Here is a 21,453-nt window from a genome sequence, read left to right as displayed (position 1 = left end):
TGCCTCTCCTGGCCTCTGGGGCTCCAGGCGTCCCGGAGCTTGTGGCCGCATCCCTCGGGCCGCTGCCGCGTCTTCAGCTGGCTTCTCCCCTCTGTGTCTCCTCCAAGCTCCCTCCCTCTCCCGAGGCCACTGGTCGCTGGATTTAGGGCCCATCAGATAATCACATCTACAAAGACGATTTTTCCAAGTAAGGTCACACCGCACTTTCTGGGCCTTAGGACGTGGACACACATGGCACGGGGGCCACCATCCACCCTACAAGAAGCAAGTGAAGGCTCCCTAAGGAGAGACACCCTGGAGGACAGAGGCAGGGGGCCTGCAGGGCAGCCAGCGGCCCTCCCACAGGCCCTGGCCTCCCAGGCCTGGGTGTGAGCCCCTCTCAACCCCTTGGGGAGGCATGGGTTTGCTGAGTGCCCACTTTCTGTTCTGTAAAGAGGCCGTGGTAAGGGGAGATGAAATAGCGCAGGTAAAGCACACTGAGCGCAAAAACATAATGGGTCAGGTCTGGGGTCCTGGCACAGATCTGGGGATCCTGAGAAGGCTCAGGAAGGTCCCGGGAGGACAGAGGGCCCAGGTGGGGGCTGTGCCCGTGTGCCACCCCTCCTCCAGCCTTGGCCGCTCCCCCTGGTGCCCGGCCTCCTGCCCTTCCCCATCCACCTGCTCACCTCTGGGCCACTGGGTCATGGTTGCTAGGAGACAGTTGCCTGGTCACCACTGCTGTTTCCCTGGCACAGGGCTCACACCACCTTGTCGGGCAGGTAAGAGGGGCAGGCGGGCCACCAGCGGGGGTCCTGGCTGGCCCTGAGGGCTGGGGCCTGCCGTCCCTTGCCCTGCCCAGCCCCCCGGCCCCAGGAGCTCTGTGGGTCCTCTCGGGACTCTGCCCAGGAGCGTGAGGGAGGCGAGCGAGGGGAGCGGAGGGGTGCCTGGCTGGGCAGAGACCCCCAGGCCAGGCTGAGCAGGGCAGGCCTCCGGGCGTGGCGGCCCCTCAGGACCAGCTCCTTTGCTCAGGACCAGGTCTGTCTCCCAGGACTGACCCCCAGAAGGGACGGCCTCCTAAAATCTGCGGGGACCCACGTCCCCGCAGACAGCTCAGCCCTGGCCAGAAGGCACCAGCCCGACGAGCAATGTCAGCACCTCCTGAGCACCCCACATCACCGAACGTGTATCTGGAGGAAGGACCTGGCAGGACACGGGTGTCATCGCGTTTTCTTGGATGTTTCCTTCAGGTTCACAAGGGTCTTCCATTCATCACACCGGAGCGCCATTTCCCGCCAGTCTTTTTATCTGACCAGGTAAAAAGTTGATTTAAAAATTCGTAATAAAGTTGTTTCCACCGACCCCACCCCGCAGTCCTCGCGGAGGGCCTGGTGCCATCACCCCCCCACCCCCGTGGCAGGGCCACTGCAACCCGAGCTTCACCACCATAGATAACAGTTCGGGAACACCTTTCAACACAAAGCTTTCTATTTAGAATTAGTCCGTCAGAGAGACTCTGAGAAAGGCAATTGCTTGGCAAAGGCTCTGACCCCTGACCCGCCACCCCCGCAGCCCCGCAGGCCACCATGTCCTACAGCCCGGGGCACCGCGTTCGCCACCACACGCGTGCACGCCCAGGGTAGGGATTCTTTTTCTTAATTTTTGTTAACTTGAATGGCAAGAAATGGTCATTCATGGCCTGTTTAATTCTTCGTGGAAGAAATAAGATATACAGAGTTAAGACAGGCAAACAGAGGCACAGGCTTACAAGGCTTGTTCTGAAACCTGGCAACTCCGTGCCCACCTCCCGGCTCCCGTTTCCGGGAGCGCCCGCTGCTGGGTCCGGACTACCCCGCAGAAGTTACCCTTCGCTGGGCTGTGGGGGCCAGGGGCTCCCTCTCACCCCCCACATTCACACTGTAACCCCCAGTAACGCTCCTTGCAGGCGGGTCACCGCCCTGCCCTCTCCAGCCTCACCATCGTCACACAGGCCCTCCTCCAACATGGGTGACCAGGCAGCTGTGTGCATGTGTCACACAGGCCACTGGTACTCCCAGCCCACTCTGCAGGTGGGGAAACCGAGGCACAGAGCTAATCCACACCACAGCCCCAGCTTCCTTTCCCAGGTCCCGCTCATCTCGGGAATTCCCTGAGGGGGGTGTCTAGAGACCTCCCACCATGCTGGGCGGGTCACAGGAGCCTTGCCTCCGGCTCTGAGATGTCTCCGCAGGCTCCCGCTGGGTGCCTTTCCTTCTTTACATTCTCCTTTCCAGCACACTTCCTTGCCTTGAACTTCTCACAAGGCTGTACCACGTATTTCCATGAGCTCGTCCACCTTGTCTGTCCCTTTGTTCTAACCGTCCAGCCCTCTTCTCGGGTGAGGACTCTTGGTCCTGCCTGCCCCAGCGTATTCCCAGGGCTGCGTCCCCTGCCTCCGGCTCCGCCACCACCCCCACACCCCGCCCCCTCCTCGCAGGGCCCTGTTTCTCTGTCTCTGGGTGTTGACCTACCTGGGGGCCTCCGTCAGATGTCTGTTGACTCAGTGGCCACTCACGTGGGAGTGCTGGGGGAGAGTACTGACCGTCATCCTCCTTGGGGGCCCCCATCCCCAGCAAGGTGCGGGTCTCCCAGGCAACGCGGAGACGCACGCACACGCACCCTCCCTGTGCTCAGCAGGCTCCTATCCCCAAAGTCATGCTGGACGGGGTCCAGCCGCCACAGAGGAGCCCTCCCGTTCTGGGTGGGGCAGGGCTGGGGAGGAGACTCCAGGTCTTCCTCCTGGCTCGGCCCACCCTTGGCAGGGGGGTGAGACCCCACCCCCACCCCGCGCCCCGGCCCACACCCAGGCCCTTGGCAGGGGGGTGAGACCCTCCCCGCGCCCCGCCCCACGCCCACGCCCTGTAACCGTGTTGACAGCTGTTCCCAGTTTACCCTCTTCTGTCCTAAGTGGGGACAAAGGTCTTGGCCAGCATCTTTTGGGTGACCAGCTGGTTTGTTTGCAAAGCGACTGTCCTCTTTGGAGGGCAATCTGCCAGCTCCTGGTATGCAGATGCAGGAGCCCCTCTCTGCCTGCCAGCTCCCAGGGTACTGGCCTTTCTACTGCTTGTGTTTCTTCAATCTTTCGGAAAATCCTAGCCTCCCAAGCAGCCCCCAAACTGGGAAGGACCTGTCAAGGAATGGCTAAAATTCCCTAAAATGTTCCCGAATTAGCCACACAGGAAAGGAGCCCTAGGGAGGCATCATCCTCGAGGCAGGGCCTCCGCACGGCCCCGCCCTGACTCTGGGCGGGGCCTGCTCACCCCGCAGGCCTGACAGCAGCCCTCCTTACAGCGGGCAGGGAGGCCGAGCACAGAGATGCCGACACCACATGGACAGTCCAGGCCCCACAGTCACCACAGAGACGGGAGCCATCCACAGGAGGAAGCCCAAATCCAGGACGCGGGGCGGCACCCCTCCCCGGGCAGGGCGGGCCCGACTGCGTGCCCAGTTCAAGGGCTAGGACCACGGGCTGCCCAAAGGGCCCGCAGGGGGGTGGGGGTCGCGTCTTCCCAGAGGTGCCCCCGCCCCAGTGCCCCAGCACCTGCGGCCTGCAGCCACACCCACTTCCTCCACCGCCAGGGACCGCCTCGGACCCAGGTTGGCACAAAGAGAGGCAAGCGGTCAAGGATGGCAGGGGTCCAGCGGAGCCGCCCCCGGGCAACAGGTGAATGCAGCCAGGGCCTCCCCAGGGACAGGCACCCCATCCCCAGGAAGGCCTTCTCACGGGGGAACCACACAGCCATGCCCTGGGAGAGGGGCCGGCAGGAAACCATGTGCCGGGTGTGGGATCTGGGCCAGCCGAGTAGGGCAGGGGACAGCAGAGTCGGGGTCTGAACAGGCAGAGAGGGGTCTCCCCTCACTGCTGTGGGTCACCCATGACGTTATGATGGACATCGTGACCCCCGCCCTCTGGGCATGTCCCTGCGTCATGTCTGCCCCCAGCTCCAGCCTCACACCTCAGCCTCTGCCCCACACAAAGCCCCTGCCCCCTTTCTCCTAAGAGGCCCTCTGATTGCGCCTGAGACTGGGCTGAGATGGGCCGAGACGGCTGGGGGGACTGCCCAGGGGCTCCGGTCAGCTTCTGAGTGGACGCCCCCTGTCCGACCCCACCTCGTTCACAGGCTGGGCCCATGAGAGATCAAGGGGGAGCCACGGAGAGGATGGGCTCCTACGTCAGCTAAGCCAGCTGGACCAAGATGCAGGTGGGCTCGGGCAGGGCCCAGGGAGGGGCAGAAAAGCCACCAGCGGGGCCAGAGCCTCTGACCACCCACTCTGCCCGCAGAGCTGGACGATGCTGACACTGCCAGGCCCCGGGCCGCCCTCCTGGAGAAGCACCCGCTGGAGGGGGAGAAGCAGCCGCCCGGCACCGGGCAGGGCCCCTTCTTCTACATCGGAGGCACCAACGGGGCCTCAATGTGAGTGGGGCCTCAGGCTGGGTCCAGCCCCACCGCCTGCAGGCCCCGGCCCAGCCTCGCTCTGCGGCCCACAGCCCCGCGGCCCCCAGGTCACCGCCGCCCCTCGCCCCTGCAGAATCAGCTCCTACTGCAAAAGCAAGGGCTGGCAGCGCATCCAGGACAGCCGGCGGGAAGACTACAAGCTCAAGTGGTGCGAGGTCAAGTGCAGGGACACCTACTGCAGCTTCCGGGAAGGTAGGGGCGGGGCCGGGCTCAGCGGGCGGCCCTCCACGCGCGCATGCGCGGTCGCACGCTGCCCGGGCTCTGTCGCGCCAGGCGAGCAGCTGCTGTACCAGCTCCCCAACAACCAGCTCCTCACCACCAAGATCGGGCTTCTCAGCGCCCTGAGGGAGCACGCGCGGGTCCTCAGCAAGACCAGCAAGCCGGCCCCCTGCGCGCAGGCCAAGTGAGGATGCCCTGGCCCCCGACCCCGGCGGCACGCCCCGCACCCGACGCGTCAATCGCTGCTCCTGACTGCCCTCCACCAAGTCCGTCCGCTTACCCGCCTTCCCACTGACCCAGCCGCGTATCACCCATCTGTCTCCACCCGTAGTACCGGCCACCATTCCAGCCACCCAGCCCACGGCCCACCAGCTGTCCTCACACGCTCGCCACAGAGCCGCCCACTGGTGTCCTGCATTCAGTCACCACTGCCTACCACACCCACTGCCGTCCATTGCACACCTATTCCTGCTCCTTGGCCCGCCCCCCCCCCCCACTCAGAGCCGTGCCCGACCCACTCGATGTGCCCACTCCTCTTCCACTCACTGCCCGGCCGTTCACACGTCTGCCCGCCCATCCAAACAACCACCTACCATCTGCCTCCCCCGTCCACCCCCCACCAGGCAGGCAGCCACCCACTACCTGGTCATCCACAACACCACCCAATTCTGCCAGCAGTTCTGGTGCAACACCCTCCAGGCATCCGTCTACCCACCAGACCATTTGCCCATCCACCTACTTCCATCCAAAATCCACTTATCCACACACTACCAGTCTACCGCCAAGCCCCCACCCACTCCCCCCCTCTCAACGCCCTCCATCCATTCTCCACACACTGAGCAGCCACTCAGGCCAGGGCCTGTGTCCTCCTGGGGTACAGATCTGGAAAGGACACGACACCCGGCCCAGAAGAGCTCATGTGGAGCGGCCCAGGACGCCTTGGGCCCCAGAGCTAGATGCCCCCAGCCATTCTGCCCTAAACTGAAGGATGGCCTCGTGGTCGGTGAAAGGGGTTAAAGGGCATCCCAGGCCAGGGGATCCATGCCGACCGCTCACTGCAGGCTGGGCACTGCCCTGGCCTGGAGACCCAGCTCTGAACTGACCACTCCCGAAGGCCCGAGAGCAGCAGGGGGAAGAGCAGGGAGGTGGGAGGGCTTGGGAGGTGGGTGAGGCAGCCTGCAGAGAGGCCAGGTGTGCAGAGCCGGAAGAGCGTGCTCCTGGCCAGGGAACAGAAGGTGCAAAGGTTCTGCAGAGGAAACGGCTGGGGGCCGGGGGTGGGGGGTGTTTCAGAGGAAACCAAAGCGGGCAGGAGGGCCCGGAGCCCAGCCCAGCTTCCTAGCAGACACTCTCCCTCCAGCCTACCCCAGGTCAGACCCCCAGAATGGCTGGCCAAGCTGGGGGAGGGGGACAACCCTCCCAGTGTCTTCCCCACCTCCCTGCTTCCCCAGGGTCCTGAAAATGGAAGACTTTTTCCCAGAGACCTACCGTCTGGACATCAGGGACGAGAGAGAGGCTTTCTTCACCGTCTTTGATGGTGAGAGGCCCCTGGACGCCAGGCCCGCTCTGGGGAGACCAGTGCAGGGCTGGACCAAGGTGGGAGCGTGATTAGGGCGGGGCCAAGGCCCTGGCGAGGCCGAGTTGGGGCGTGGTCAGGGAGTGGAAAGGTGGAGCCAGGGTGGGTGAGGTCAGGGCTGGTGCTGAGGCAATGCTGGGGAGGCTCCTGGCCGGACCTTAGTGGAGGCCAAAGCCTGCAGGGGCGGGGCCGTGGCTGGGAGCGGTCAGGGCGGGGCTGGGGCCAAGGCGGGGCTTTGGCAGGGATGGGCGGGGCGAGGCAGGCTCCCTGGCTCGGGTAGCTCTCTCCGCAGAAACCCAGATGTGGATCTGCAAGCCCACCGCCTCCAACCAGGGCAAAGGCATCTTTCTGCTCCGGAACCAGGAGGAAGTCGCCGCCCTCCAAGCCAAGACCCAGAGCATCGAGGACGACCCCATCTACCGCCAGATGCCCTTCCGGGCGCCTCAGGCGCGGGTCGTGCAGAGGTTTTGCGCGTGGGCACCCCGAGGGGTGTCGGCGGGGTGGGGCTGACACAGGCCCGCTGGTGCCTGTGAGGATCGTGGGCGTCGCGGGGCCCACAGAGGAGTCCTTGGCGGTGGAAGGCTGCGGTGCCCCCAGCTGGGCCCCTGTGTAGCCAGAAGAGGTGGAGTTTTCACATCCAGTCAGGATCTCAGAGGATATACCCTCCCTCCCCCCACCCCCAAACACAGGAGGCTCCTGGATGGTGTGGGGCAGGGAGGGCTTGGTCAGCTTGTGCCCCAGCCTGGGTCCTGCGCCCTCTGACCTGCAGGAAGCCCGGCTTCTCCCCCATCTCCCACCCATCCAGCTGCAGCCTTCAGGCCCACAGGCAGAGCTGACCACCCTGCCTTGCTCCCTCTGCCTCTGGCAGGGGTCCAGACCCTCAGCCTCACACCAGGGGGCACCGTCTAGCCTGAGAAAGGTCCCCTCGGACTTCCCTGTCTGCCAACGCGGACCGCACTCCTGCCACAACTGCTGTCTGCCACCCCAAGCAGCTGCTCCCAGCCGCTGGGTCTCTAGACCTACAGCTCTCTCCACTGGGATGTCCCCTCCCTGCCTCTCCAAAGCCACCTGCCCTTCAAGGCCCAAGGTCACCCCTCCCTCCTCCTCCAGGCAGTCTTCCCAGCCCATAGGGCCCAGTCTGCTTCTGCCTCGACACACACCAGTGGGCTGAGCTCTAGGGGCCAGGCCCTCCTTCCCAATTCCCTGACGCGTTCAGGCTCGGAAATGTCCCCTGACCAGTGGACACTGCACCCAGCCAGGGTAGGGGACCCACAGCTCACAGCTGAGACAGGTGGCAGGGGTGCTGAGGAACTGGCAGGCCCAGGTGGGGGCAGGGGCCAGGCTAACCACGCCTCCCCAGGTACATCCAGAACCCGCTGCTGCTGGATGGGAAGAAGTTCGACGTGCGCTCCTACCTGCTCATCGCCTGCGCCATGCCCTTCATGGTCTTCTTCGGTCACGGCTACGCTCGCCTCACCCTCGGCCTTTACGATCCCCATTCCAGCGACCTCGGTGGCCACTTAACCAACCAGGTAAATGCCCCCCACAGGTGAGGGCCCTCCCTGCAGCCTTGGACAAAAATCACTGCTCAAGAATGGGAAAAGAATCCAACTGTGACATGGCCCAGACCCCCGAGGTGGCCTGGGCTGCCCCTGCCTGCAGCCAGCACTGCCTCTCACCTTCAGCCTCAGCTGGGCATCCTGGTGAAAAGACTGAGAGCCGTGGCCCCGACCCCCAGCTCAGCTCCCTCTGGGTGTGGATCAGGCCCAGCAGGGGTGGGAGCCAAGGGCAAGGGCCTCCGTGAGGACCTCAGTGCAGGGATGCTGTGGGCAGAGGTCTCCATGGAAGGGTCTCAATGGGAGGTGTCTGGGCGGTGGCCCTCCGGGAGGATCTGGGGGTACTTCTCAGGGGCAGGAGGTGCTGGGGGAGGAGCTCAGTGTCCCGGAGGAGCGGGACCCCTGTGGGGTCTCTGGTGGCCGCGTCGGGGTGAGGCCCTTGTCGGGGCCCCCCGTGGGGGCAGGGCCTCCAGGCACTGCCCTGCTTCCCAGTTCATGCAGAAGAAGAGCCCCCTGTACCTGCTGCTCAAGGACGACACGGTGTGGAGCATGGAGCACCTTAACCGCTACATCAACGACAAGTTCCACAAGGCCAAGCGCCTCCCCCGGGACTGGGTCTTCACCACCTTCACGGTGCGTGCGCGCCCCGCCCACCCGGCGTTGGGAGGGGCCAGGGGTCAGGACCGGAGGGCCTGAAGGCAGGGGGCTCTGGGCTCCAGGCACGTCCGTCCCTGGGCGGGGCTGCCGTTGCGCGTGCGCGCTGCGGTGGGTTCCAGGGACCCTCTCCTCTCCCTCTTTCTGAAACTTCATTCACACGACACAAAAGTCACTCCGTGAAGGTACAGTTCAGTGGTGTTTAGTGGATTCTCAGCGTTGCAGGATGACCACACTCTCTAATTCCAGAACACCGTCACCTCCGCAGAAAGAAACTCGGTACCCACTGCCCCCTGCCCAGCCCCTGGCAACTGCTAATCCACTTGCCGTCCCCACGCGTTTCCCTGTTCTGGACATTTCATGTCAATGGGATCACACAATATGTGGGTTTTCCAGGCTTCTTTCACTGAGCATAACATTTTCAAGATTCCCTTCGTTTCTTTTTATGACTGAAAACTATTTCATTGTGTAAATGGACCACGATTTATGTGGATAAACATTCGTCAGTTGATAGACGTTTGGGTTGTTTTTACTTTTTGTCTATTATGAGTAACGCTGCTATGAATATTCACGTACATGAACAGATATTTTCAGTTCTCTTGGGTATAGGTCTAGGAAGGGAATTGCATGGTCGTAGGGTAACTCAGGCTGAACTTTCCGAGGAACTACCAAACCATTTTCCACAGTAGCTACAAGGTCTCCCATTCCCACCAGCAATGTATGATGGTTCCAATTTCTCTATATCCTTGCCAACACTTGGTATTTTTCTTTTTTTGTTTAATAGTCATCCAGTGGGTGTAAAGTGGCATCTCATTGTGGAGTTGATTTGCATTTTCCTAATGATAATGATATTGAGCACCTTTTTACGTATTTGTCGGCCATTTTTGTATCTTCTTTAGAAAAACTTCTGTTTAGATCCTTTGTTCACTCTTCCTTCTTAGGCTGTAGAGCTCTTTATATATTCTGAATGCTAGACCCTTATCAGATGTGTGATTTGCAAATAGTTTCTCCCATTCTGTGAGTTCTCTTTTCACTTTCTTGATAATGTCCTTTGTTTGTTTTGTTTTGTTTTGTTTTGGCCGTGCCCCTCGGCTTGAGGGGTTTTAGTTCCCCGACCAGGGATTGAACCCCCTGCAATGGAAGTGCAGAGTCCTAACCACTGGACTGCCAGGGAATTCCCCATAATGTCCTTTTTTTTTTTTTTTTTTTTTGCGGTACGCGGACCTCTCACTGTTGTGGCCTCTCCCGCCGCGGAGCACAGGCTCTGGACACTCAGGCTCAGCGACCATGGCTCACGGGCCCAGCCACTCCACGGCATGTGGGATCTTCCTGGACTGGGGCACGAACCTGTGTCCCCTGCATCAACAGGCGGACTCTCAACCACTGCGCCACCAGGGAAGCCCATCCTTTTTTGCATAGATTTTTATGAAGTCCAATTTATCAATTTTTTCTTTGGTTATTCATGCTTTGATGTCATATCTAAGAATCCATTGCCAAATCCAAGGTTGTAAAGATTTACATCTATGTTTTCTTCTAAAAGTTTTATAGTTTTAGCTCGTTTTGAGTTAATTATTGTGTATGGTGTGAGGTAAGGGTCCAACTTCAGCCTTTTGCATTTGGCTATCCTGTTGTCCCAGGACCATTTGTCAGAGAGACTGTTCTTGGCGCATTTTTGAAAATCAATTGACCAGATATGTATGTGTTTATTTCTGGACTCTCAATTCTATTTCATTGGTGTGTATATCTATCCTTAAGCCAGCGCTACACTGTTTTGGTTGCTGTAGCTTCATTCTCTTAATGTGCTGTATTACATAAATTGATTATCATGTGTTGAATCACTCTTGCATTTCCGGGATAAATGTCACTCAGATATAGCATATTGTCCTTTAAAATGCTGCTGGACTGGGTTTGCTAGTACTTCACTGAGGATTTATGTGTCTACCCTCATAAGTAATATGGTCCACAGCATTATTTGCTTGTCTGTCTGGTTTTGGACGTGTTCCCTTCTCTTCTATTTTTGGAGAGTGTGTGAAGGGTTAGTGTTAATTCTTTAAATATTTGGAAGAATTCACCAGTGAGGCTACCTTATTGTGGACTTTTCCTTTGTGGGAAGAATTGTTATTTTTATTATTATTACTAACTCAACCTTTATTTGTTAGAGGTTATTCAGATTATCTATTCCTTCTTGGGTCAGGCTTATTAGTTTGTCTTTCTAGGAATTTCTCTATTTCTCCTAAGTTGTCTAATTTGTTTCGAATACAGGTACTCATGGTATTTTATGAACAATTATAATCGTTTTCATAATCATTTTCATCTCTATGTAAGTCTTTCTTTCTTGATTTTAGTAATTTAAGTCTTTTCTCCCCTTTATCTTGGTCAGTTTAGCTGAAGGTTTGTCAGTTTTGTTGATCTTTTCAAAGAGCTAGTTTTTGGTTTCATTGATTTTCTCTGTTGCTTTCTATTCTCTATTCCATTAATATCCACTCTGATCTTTGTTATTTCCCTCCTTCTTCTTGCTTTGGGTTTAGTTTTGGTTTGGTTTGATTTGGGTTTTTTGTTTGTTTTTGGTTTTTTTTCTTCTGGTTTCTTATGGTTGAAGTTTGGGTTATTGATTTGATTTGAGATCTTTCTTCCTGTTTAATGTAGGTGTTTACAGCCATAAATTTCCCTGTGGGCACCGATTTCACCGCATCCCATAAGATTTTGTGTGTTCTGTTTTCATTTGTTGATTAAGAGTGTGTTAATTTCCACATATTTGTGAATGTTCTAATTTTCTTTCTCTTATTGATTTCTAATTTCATTCCATTGTGGTCAGAAAACATACTTTGTATGATTTCAACCCTTTAAAAAGTATTGGGGGCTTCCCTGGTGACGCAGTGGTTAAGAGTCCACCTGCCGATGCAGGGGACACAGGTTCGTGCCCTGGTCCGGGAAGATCCCACTTGCCACGGAGTGGCTGGGCCCGTGAGCCATGGCTGCTGAGCCTGCGTGTCTGGAGCCTGTGCTCTGCAACGGGAGAGGCCACAACAGTGAGAGGCCCACGTACCGCAAAAAAAAAAAAAAAAAGTATTGAAACTTGTTTTATGTTCTAACACATTGTCTATCCTGAAAAATGTTCCATGCACACTTGAAAATAATGTGTATTCTACTGTTGGGTGGAGTGTTCTATAGATGTCTTTTAGGTCTAGTTGGTGTATAGTGTTGTTCAAGTCTTCTATTTACTTGTTGATCTTTTGTCTAGTTGTTCTATCATTGAAAATGGGATACTGAAGTCTCCAACTATTATTACTGAATTGTCTATTTCTCCTTTCAATTCTGTCAGTTTTTGCTTCATGCAATTTTAGGCTCTGTTGTTAAGTATATGTATGTTTATAATTATTACATATTCTTGACTTATTAGAAAATGTCCTCTTTTTTCTTAATGTCCTCAATTTTTGTCTTAAACTCTATTTTATCTGCTATCAGTATAGATATTCTAGCTCTCTTTTGGTTACTGTTTGCCTGATATATATATATATTTTTAAATTTTATTTATTTATTTATTTTTGGCCGTGTTTGGTCTTCATTGCTGTGCATGGGCTTTCTCTAGTTGCAGCATGCGGGGGCTACTCTTCATTGCCGTGCGCAGACTTCTCATTGCAGTGGCTTCTCTTGTTGCAGAGCATGGGCTCTAGGCACGTGGGCTTCAGTAGTCATGGCATGCAGGCTCAGTAGTTGTGGCTCAGGGGCTCTAGAGCTCAGGCTCAGTAGTTGTGGCGCATGAGCTTAGTTGCTCCGCGGCTTGTGGGATCTTCCCAGACCAGGGCTCAAGACTGTGTCCCCTGCATTAGCAGGCGGATTCTTAACCACTGCACCACCAGGGAAGCCCTGATATATCTTTTTTTTATCCTTTTACTTTCAACCTATCTGTGTCTTTGAATCTAAAGTGAGTCTCATAGATAGCGTATGGGGGGGGAGGGGAATGCATCCTGACAATCTCCATCTTTTAATTGGAAAGCTTACTCCATTTATATTTAATATAATTACTGATAAGTTAGGATTTACATCTGCTATTTTGCTATTTGTTTTCTTTTTTTTTGAATTTTTGAATTTTATTTTATGTAATTTTTATACAGCAGGTTCTTATTAGTTATCCATTTTATACATATTAGTGTATATATGTCAATTCCAATCTCCCAATTCATCACACCACCACCACCCCTGCCACTTTCCCCCCTTGGTGTCCATACGTTTGTTCTCTACATCTGTGTCTCTGTTTCTGCCCTGCAAACCGGTTCATCTGTACCATTTTTCTAGGTGCCACATATATGCATTAATATACAATATTTGTTTTTCTCTTTCTGATTTACTTCACTCTGTATGACAGTCTCTAGGTCCATCCACGTCTCTACAAATGACCCAATTTCGTTCTTTCTTATGGCTGAGTAATATTCCATTGTATATATGTACCACATCTTCTTTATCCATTCATTTGTTAATGGGCATTTAGGTTGCTTCCATGACCTGGCTATTGTAAATAGTGCTGCAATGAACATTGGGGTGCATGTGTCTTTTTGAATTATGGTTTTCTCTGGGTATCCCAGTAGTGGGATTGCTGGGTCATATGGTAATTCTATTTTTAGTTTTTTAAGGAACCTTCATACTGTTCTCCATAGTGGCTGTATCAATTTATATCCCCACAACAGTGCAAGAGGGTTCCCTTTTCTTCACACCCTCTCCAGCATTTGTTGTTTGTAGATTTTCTTTTTTTTTTTTTTTAGAAGATGTTGGGGGTAGGAGTTTATTAATTAATTTATTTATTTTTGCTGTCTTGGGTCTTCGTTTCTGTGCGAGGGCTTTCTCTAGTTGTGGCAAGCGGGGGCCACTCTTCATCGTGGTGCGTGGGCCTCTCACTATCTTGGCCTGTCTTGTTGCAGAGCGCAGGCTCCAGATGGGCAGGCTCAGTAGTTATGGCTCACAGGCCTAGTTGCTCTGCGGCATGTGGGATCCTCCCAGACCAGGGCTCGAACCCTCACCCCCTGCATTAGCAGGCAGATTCTCAACCACTGTGCCACCAGGGAAGCCCTGTAGATTTTCTGATTATGCCCATTCTAACTGGTGTGAGGCGATACCTCGTTGTAGTTTTGATTTGCGTTTCTCTAATAATTAGTGATGTTGAGCAGCTTTTCATGTGCTTCTGGGCCATCTGCATGATTTCTTTGGAGAAATGTCTATTTAGGTCTTCTGCCCTTTTTTTTTGCGTTATGCAGGCCTCTCACTGTTGTGGTCTCTCCCGTTGCAGAGCACAGGCTCCGGACACGCAGGCTCAGTGTCCATGGTTCACAGGCCCAGCCACTCCACGGCGTGTGGGATCGTCCCGGACCGGGGCACGAACCCGTGTCCCCTGCATCGGCAGGCGGACTCTCAACCACTGTGCCACCAGGGAAGCCCCTTCTGCCCATTTTTTGATTGGGTTGTTTGTTTTTTTAATATTGAGCTACATGAGCTGTTTATATATTTTGGAGATAAATCCTTTGTCCATTAATTCATTTGCAAATATTTTCTCCCATTCTGAGGGTTGTCTTTTAGTCTTATTTGTAGTTTCCTTTGCTTTGCAAAAGCTTTTAAGTTTCATTAGGTCCCATTTTTTTATTTTTGGTTTTATTTCCATTACTCTAGGAGGTGGATCAACAAAGATCTTGCTGTGATTTACGTCAAAGAGTGTTCTTCCTATGTTTTCCTCTAAGGGTTTTATAGTGTCCAGTCTTACATTTAGGTCTCTAATCCATTTTGAGTTTATTTTTGTGTATGGTGTTAGGGAGTGTTCTAATTTCATTCTTTTGCATGTAGCTCTCCAGTTTTCCCAGCACCACTAATTGAAGAGGCTGTCTTTTCTCCATTGTATTCTCTTGCCTCCTTTATCAAAGATAAGGTGACCAAATATGCATGGGTTTATCTCTGGGCTTTCTATCCTGTTCCATGGATCTATATTTCTGTTTTTGTGCCAGTTCCATACTGTCTTGATTACTGTAGGTTTGTAGTATAGTCTGAAGTCTAGGAGCCTGATTCCTCCAGCTCCGTTTTTCTTTTTCAAGATTGCTTTGGTTATATGTCTTATATCATTTTGTTTCTCAATTCCTCCATTACTGCCTCCTTTTGTGTTAAATATTTTCTAGTGTACCATTTCTAGTGTCATTTCTTTTACTATATATTTTTGAGTTATTCTCTTAGTAGCTGCCCTTGGGATTACCATTGACATCTTAATTTATAATGATCTAGTTTGGATTAATACTAAGTTCAATAGTATTTTTTAATTGTTCCTATATAGCTCTGTCTCTCCCTTTATGCTGTTACTGTCACAAATTACAACTCTATAAATTGTGTGTCCATCAACATAGATTTATAATTATTGCTTTACACAATTGTCTTTTAAATAAGATAGAAGGGAAAAAAAGCAATTACCAAAAAATGAATGTGTACTGTCTTTTATATTTAACTGTGTAGTTACTTCATGGGTGCTCTTGATTTCTTCATGTGAATTTGAATTATTGTCTAGCGTCCTTTCATTTCAGCCTGAAGGACTGTAGGGAAGTTCTACTAATGATAATCTTGATAATCTATGGGGGTTTTTAAATATAAATTTATTTATTTTATTTATTTATCTTGGCTGCGTTGGGTCTTCGTTGCTGCGTGCGGTCAGCGAGCGGGGGCTACTCTTCATTGCAGCGAGTGGGCTTCTCACTGCAGTGGCTTCTCTTGTTGCAGAGCACAGGCTCTAGGTGCACGGGCTTCAGTAGTTGTGGCACGCAGGCTTAGTAGTTGTGGCTCACAGGCTCTAGAGCACAGGCTCAGTTGTTGTGGCACATGGGCTTAGTTACTCCACAGCATATGGGATCTCCCCAAACTGGGGCTCGAACTCATGTCCCCTGCATTGGCAGGCGGATTCTTAACCATTGTGCCACCGGGGAGGCCCTAATCTATGTTTTTTAAATTTGGGACTGTCTTAATTTATTTTTCTTTTTCTTTTTTTTTTTTTTTTTTTTTTGCGGTACGCGGACCTCTCACTGCTGTGGCCTCTCCCGCCACGGAGCACAGGCTCCGGACATGCAGGCCCAGCAGCCACGGCCCATGGGCCCAGCCACTCCGCGGCACGCGGGATCCTCCCGGACTGGGGCACGAACCCGCGTCCCCTGCATCGGCAGGCGGACTCTCAACCACTGTGCCACCAGGGAAGCCCTCTTTTTCATTTTTGAAGGATGATTTTGCTATATATACAACTCTTGGTTGACGGTTTTGTTTTGGTTTTTTTTCCTTTCAGCATTTTGCATTTGTCATCCCACTGCCTTCTGGACTCCATGGGTTTGTTTGTTTGTTTGTTTTGTTTTTTAATACATCTTTATTGGAGTATAACTGTTTCACAATGCTGTGTTAGTTTCTGTTGTACAACAAAGTGAATCAGCCATATGCATACATATATCCCCATATCCCCTCCCTCTTGAGCCTCCCTCCCACCCTCCCTATCCCACCCCTTTAGGTGGTCTCAAAGCACCGAGCTGATCTCCCTGTGCTATGCGGCTGCTTCCCACTAGCTATCTATTTTACATTTGGTAGTGTATATATGTCCATCCAATCTCTCACTTCGTCCCAGCTTACCCTTCCCCCGCCCCGTGTCCTCAAGTCCATTCTCTATGTCTGCGTCTTTATTCCTGCCCTGCCACTAAGTTCATCAGTACCACTTTTTTTAGATTCCATATATATGCGTTAGCATACAGTATTTGTTTTTCTCTTTCCGACTTACTTCACTCTGTATGACAGACTGTAGGTCCATCCACCTCACTACAAATAACTCAATTTCATGTCTTTTTACGGCTGAGTAATATTCCATTGTATGTGCCACATCTTCTTTATCCATTCATCCGTTGATGGACATTTCCATGGTTTTTAATGAGAAATTGGTTGTTGGTCTTATCGAGGAGCCTTCATGATGAGTCACTTCTCTTTGCTGATTTCAACATCCTCTGTTTGTCTTTTGAAAGTTTGCTTATGATGTGGTGGATCTTTTTGAGTTTATCCTACTTGAAGCTCACTGGCCTTCCTGAACGTGTAGATTACTTTTCATCAAATTTGAGAAGTCCAACTGCCATTATTTCTTTAGATGTTCTTCCTGACTCTTCCTCTGCTCTTTCTGGATCTCCTTATGCATTTTGGTCTGCTTGACGGTGTCCCACAGGTCTCTGTAGCTTTATTTTTCTTCATTCCTTTGACTTTCTGTTCCTTAGACTGGATAATCTCAATTAACCTATCTTTGAACAACTCCAATGGACTGTTGAACCCCTGTAGTGATTTTTTATTTCAGTTCCTATAATTTTCAACTCCAGAATTTCTATTCAGCTCCCTTTTATAATTTCTATCTCTTCACTGGCATTCTCTATTTGGTAAGACATTGTTCTTGTATTTTCCTTTAGTTCAAGTGAGGTCTGCCATGGAACCATCAGACACATCACAACAAGTGACTCCAGTTCTTTGCCAGACAGGTCTATTCTGCTATCTGCAGTACCGAGAACACAGGCTTTTTTCAAGGCACTGAGCTGGGATGCCAGGGACAAAACCAGGGCAAGTTAAAATGCTACAAAGCTTGCTGTTCTTACCAAGATTCAAGATTTTACTTGAGTAAACACTCTTCAGGTTGCTGGACGCCTTTGGTTAATTTCATTTTGAGAAGGTTAATTCTGACAAATTTGGCCAGTTTGGGCTGTTTTTATGTTGTCTCTCTTGAACCTGCTCAGCAAAGCTTCTCCCTGTTGTTTCGCTGAAATGCTCGCTGGAGTGACCTCTATGCTGTCAAACCCAGGGGTCAGTCCAGCCTCTTCTCCCTGACCTGTCAGCCAACTTTGGACACAGCTCCTCACTCCCCATGGCTTCCAGGACCGTGTCCACCACCACCCCCGCCCCCCGTGCTGGCCCCTCGGCTCCGCACTGCTGCTCAGGAGGCCCAGGGCTCAGCCTGCCTCTACTCTTTATCTGCTGTACCCACTGGTATCTACTCTGTCTTTATCAGACATCGCCTGAGTTTAAATTCCATCTATGTGCTCAAGACTCCACGTGAAACATCCGGCCCTGACCTCTCCCCTGAACTTGAACCATGGCCTATCAGCACCCCATCTGTAAGCTCACAGAGGTCTCAGACTCCATGGGCCTCCTCTCCCCCTCCGTTGGTGGGGGCTCCATCCTTCCAGAGTCTCAGACCGAACACCTAGGGATAACCCTGCATTCCTGTTTCCACGGCTCACCATCCTTCCTTCAGTCAGCCAGGTTGGCTCTACCCCAACACAGACCCAGCATCCATCCCACCACCTCGGCTTACACAAGCCACCCACATTTCTCACCTGGATCTTTGCAACAGGGCCCTTCAGTCTCTCTCAGCATAGCAGCCAGAGGACCCTATTAGGGCACGGGTCAGATATGCCCTCCTGTGCTCCACCCTCCAACAGCTCTGACCTCAGGGTGAAAGGCAATGTCTTCCCCTGAGATGTGACCGCTGCCACTCTGGTCTCATCTCCCACTGCCCTCCTAGCTCGCTCGAGCCACAGCAGCCTCACTCTGTTCCTCCAACGCCTTGGGCATGCTCCCACTTACAGCCGTTGCTCTACCCAGGTGTCCCATCCCCACCCCACAGCTCTCCCCTGCAGTCTTCACCCATTGCTCACTCTCTGGCCCACCCAGATCAGACCCCTTTCCACACCACCCAGAATGTCCCGCCTCTCACCCTGCTTCATCTTCTCCATCAGCATGTGTGGCTTCATGTGCTGTGCAGAGTGCATAATGATTTACACATCACAACGGTTGTCTCTCTCTCTCTCCTGTGAGTGAGCTGCTCAAGGGCAGAGACTCCTCGTAAGCTCTGTCTACTCTCGACCCCAGTACCTGCCACGCGATAGGAGGTCCACACGTTTGTGAAATGCGTAAAATGAGAGTGAAGGAGTTTCTGGCTGTGAGCCTGTGACCCTGAGAATGTGAAAGTGCGGGCACTGGTGGGTGCGCAGGTGAGGGATGGGGCTGTGGCTGTTCAGGCCTGGAGGGTGTAATCAGGGCCCACAGGTGACGTCCTGTCTCCACCCCCCCTCCCCCGCCCCACCCACAGAAGCGGATGCAGCAGATCATGGCCCACTGCTTCCTGTCTGTCAAATCCAAGCTCAAGTGCAAGCTGGGCTACTTTGACCTCATTGGTTGTGACTTCTTGATCGATGAAAACTTCAAGGTGCTGCTGAGGCGTCCCGGGGGGCGGGGAGGGGGTGCCCAGCAGGCAGGTGCAGCAGGCAGGGGCCCTCTGTGCACACCCTGACCACTCAGGGGGGCCCCTGGAGCAGGCAGTTATGCACCCTCCCTAGTCCTGGGGGTGGTGTGTCCACAAGACTTCGCTCTTCCTGCAGCTGGGGCAGCCCCCAAGGCCAGACTCTCAGACCCTCAGAGTCTTAGCTCCTTGGGCAAATGGGGGAGTGAGGCCATGGAAAAGAAGTGACCTGCCCGGTCACCTGGCTTAATGGGGACAAGGGCCTCAGCCTGGTGCTGGCCAAGTGGTAGGTGGAGAGGGATGCTGAGCAGTGTTGGGCCCAGGTGTGGCTGCTGGAGATGAACTCCAACCCCGCCCTGCACACCAACTGTGAAGTCCTGAAAGAGGTGATTCCCGGCGTGGTCATGGAGACCCTGGGTGAGGCCCCTACCCAGCCCCCAGGACCCTCAAACCGACCCCTCTGCCTGCCCACCCTCTCCCCAAGTTCAGACATCCACAAACCTAGCTCTCCAGCCCCTGAAAGGCTGCATGGCAACCCCACCCTCTGCTCATGCCCCCACCTCCCAGCCAAGGTGATGCCCGCCCACCCCTCACCCCCGTAAACTCCAGCCCCGGGAACGCGATGCCGGAGAGGCTGGGTGCCCGTCCCTCTCTTCCCCCCACGCCTCCTTCGCCCCAGCCGAGCTCACCCCCAACTCCTCCCCAGACCTGGCACTCGAGACCTTCCAGAAGAGCCTGCGCAGCCAGAAGATGCTGCCGCTGCTGTCCCAGCGCCGCTTCGTGCTCCTGCACAACGGCGAGGCAGACCTGTGGCCGCGCCCGGGGGGCTCCCGCAGCGTCCCCCGCCCGCCGTCGCGGCCGCCGCCGCCCCCGCCCCGGCCCGCCTGGGATGCCGCACCCGCCGCGCCCCCCGCTTTCCGCGCCGCCGGCAGGCCGGGCGCGCGCAGGCCCGCGCCACGTCGGGGCCCCAGCGGCGCGCCCGGGCCGCCCTCCTCCGCACAGCGGCGCCCCCGGCCTCCGGCCCCCGGCCTCCGACCCCCGGCCCCGACGGCGCCCAGGGCGGGGACCCCGAGGCCCCGGGCGGCGGGCGGTCGCGAGTGGGCGGCGGGTAGCCGGCGCGGGAGCCTTCCCCGGGGTCGTCGGAGGAGGAACGCAAGAACGCGGGCCACCTCGGCTCCTAGCGGGCGGGCCACCGGCGCCCTCGCGGGGACCTATAAAAGCTGCTTTGTTTCAAATGCGACCTCTGCGTCTGGTCCGCGGGTTCCCCGCACACCGGGCCCCGAGACCCCCTCCGGCAGCCTCCCTGCGCCCCGTGAGCCGCTACTCCACTGCTGGGGCCCGTGCTTGGGGGGACACGAGGGTCGAGGGATGGGGGTGTCTGCCCGGCAGGAAAGGGAGATGAGGCCCCCCGCGCCCCTGACTCTGCCCACCGTGGGCTGCTTCCAGTTCCTGGGCCCCATCACCTACGGCCCTCGTCCACCCGCCCTGCAATCTCACAACCCACCTGACCTCTACTGCCTGGGTCGGTGGTCCCCAGGAAAGGCGCCCAGTGTCCCCCAGTCAAGGGTCTAGAGCCTCACGGACCCCTCTCGATTCCCATAGGAAGGCTTCCTCACACCCAGCACGTTCCTCCGAGCTGCGGTCCCCGCCCTGCCCAGGCTCAGCTCCTCTCTGGGCCTTCGGAGCACCAGCGCCCTGAGCTCTCCTCCACCTGCGGCGCCGGACTCTACAGCAGGCAGAGCCCTGCAGAGGCCGGGAGGACCCAGGCTGTGGGTGACGGGCGTATGGTCGTGGCAGGACAGCGCCCTGAGGGCAGTGCCGAGCCAGCAGGTCCCTGTGTGCCCTGTGGGCCCAGCCTCGAGGCTACTAGGAGATTCAGGGCCTCTCGTGTCCACACCCCTGCCACCAAGCGTCCTGGGGCAGCCATAATCCCCTCTCCACCCTGGCTTTCCCCACCCCACCCCCAGTCCAGACCCCAGGGTCTGGGCAGCCCCATCCCTAGGCCCACCCCAGCGGTCACACCATCCCCCCGCATTCCCTTTCACGTGCCCTGCCCTCACCTCTCCAAACGGCCACCGCCAAGTCACATGCCCTCCTCCTGCCCTGCGCACCCTCGCTCAGTACCTCAGCGGGCTCCACCAAGGTGGGAGGGGCCGCCGGGACCCCTGCTGTGCCCCGCATTGGCGTGCTGGTGGGACCTGAGGGGCAACGACCTGTCCTCCTCCGCTGCCCCCCCACTCCTTTCCCAGGGATGCAACGGCCACAGCACCGCTAGAGGGCGGCGGGCACTGACAGCCGAGCCTCCGGCCAGCCCACTGGAGGTGTGCAGCCAGGGAGCCAGGGAGAGAAGAGCCAGATGGAAAGCGGGGCTCAGAGAGGTAGAGTCAGTCCTCCCAGGCCACAGAGCCAGTGAGCGGCCCAGGCCAGGACTCACCTGCCCTGTCACTCACAGCCCACCCACCCTCCCACCACCACTGCACCCCCTCATCGTCCTGCTGCTGTGGCCCGGAGTGTGGGGTCCCCAGGCCAGGAGCACACTTGTCACTGGGTGACTGGGGTCCGGGAACACTGAGCCCCCTCCCAGTGTGTCTGGTGGTCTCTCCATGAGGGGTCAAGCTCGGCACTGCATCCTCTGCAGCCTGCTGGCCAGCTCTGTGCCCAAAGACCAGTCTCCATCAGGGAGAGGTGGCCTCCTGGGTGGGTGGAGCA

At 55.2% G+C, this 21,453-nt stretch overlaps 1 protein-coding gene and 1 long non-coding RNA gene across 2 annotated transcripts; one reads left to right on the top strand and one right to left on the bottom strand.

The window, feature by feature from the left end:
* Window positions 1-701: 701 nt before the first annotated feature.
* On the top strand, window positions 702-19,925 carry TTLL10 (tubulin tyrosine ligase like 10; the record flags this gene model as incomplete). The annotated part of the gene is made up of 16 exons (XM_081225660.1): window positions 702-758; window positions 1,028-1,292; window positions 3,307-3,679; window positions 4,137-4,217; window positions 4,298-4,430; window positions 4,546-4,664; window positions 4,746-4,875; window positions 5,572-5,643; window positions 6,140-6,225; window positions 6,557-6,728; window positions 7,625-7,796; window positions 8,313-8,453; window positions 18,595-18,711; window positions 19,068-19,161; window positions 19,451-19,722; window positions 19,857-19,925. The coding sequence occupies exons 2-16, from the start codon at window positions 1,125-1,127 to the stop codon at window positions 19,923-19,925; spliced, it is 2,199 nt and encodes a 732-aa protein (XP_081081786.1). The 5' UTR covers window positions 702-758; window positions 1,028-1,124.
* Window positions 1,146-2,469, bottom strand: LOC308612872. Its single transcript, XR_014015152.1, has 3 exons — window positions 2,154-2,469; window positions 1,954-2,039; window positions 1,146-1,284 (listed from the first exon to the last, which is right to left on the bottom strand). It is a non-coding gene; the product is annotated as an uncharacterized lncRNA (long non-coding RNA).
* Window positions 19,926-21,453: the final 1,528 nt, after the last annotated feature.

Source organism: Mesoplodon bidens, assembly GCF_964165515.1.
Source record: "Mesoplodon bidens genome assembly, chromosome: 2".
NCBI classification, from domain to species: Eukaryota; Metazoa; Chordata; class Mammalia; order Artiodactyla; family Ziphiidae; genus Mesoplodon; species Mesoplodon bidens.
This window is presented reverse-complemented; position numbering and strand designations above follow the sequence as displayed.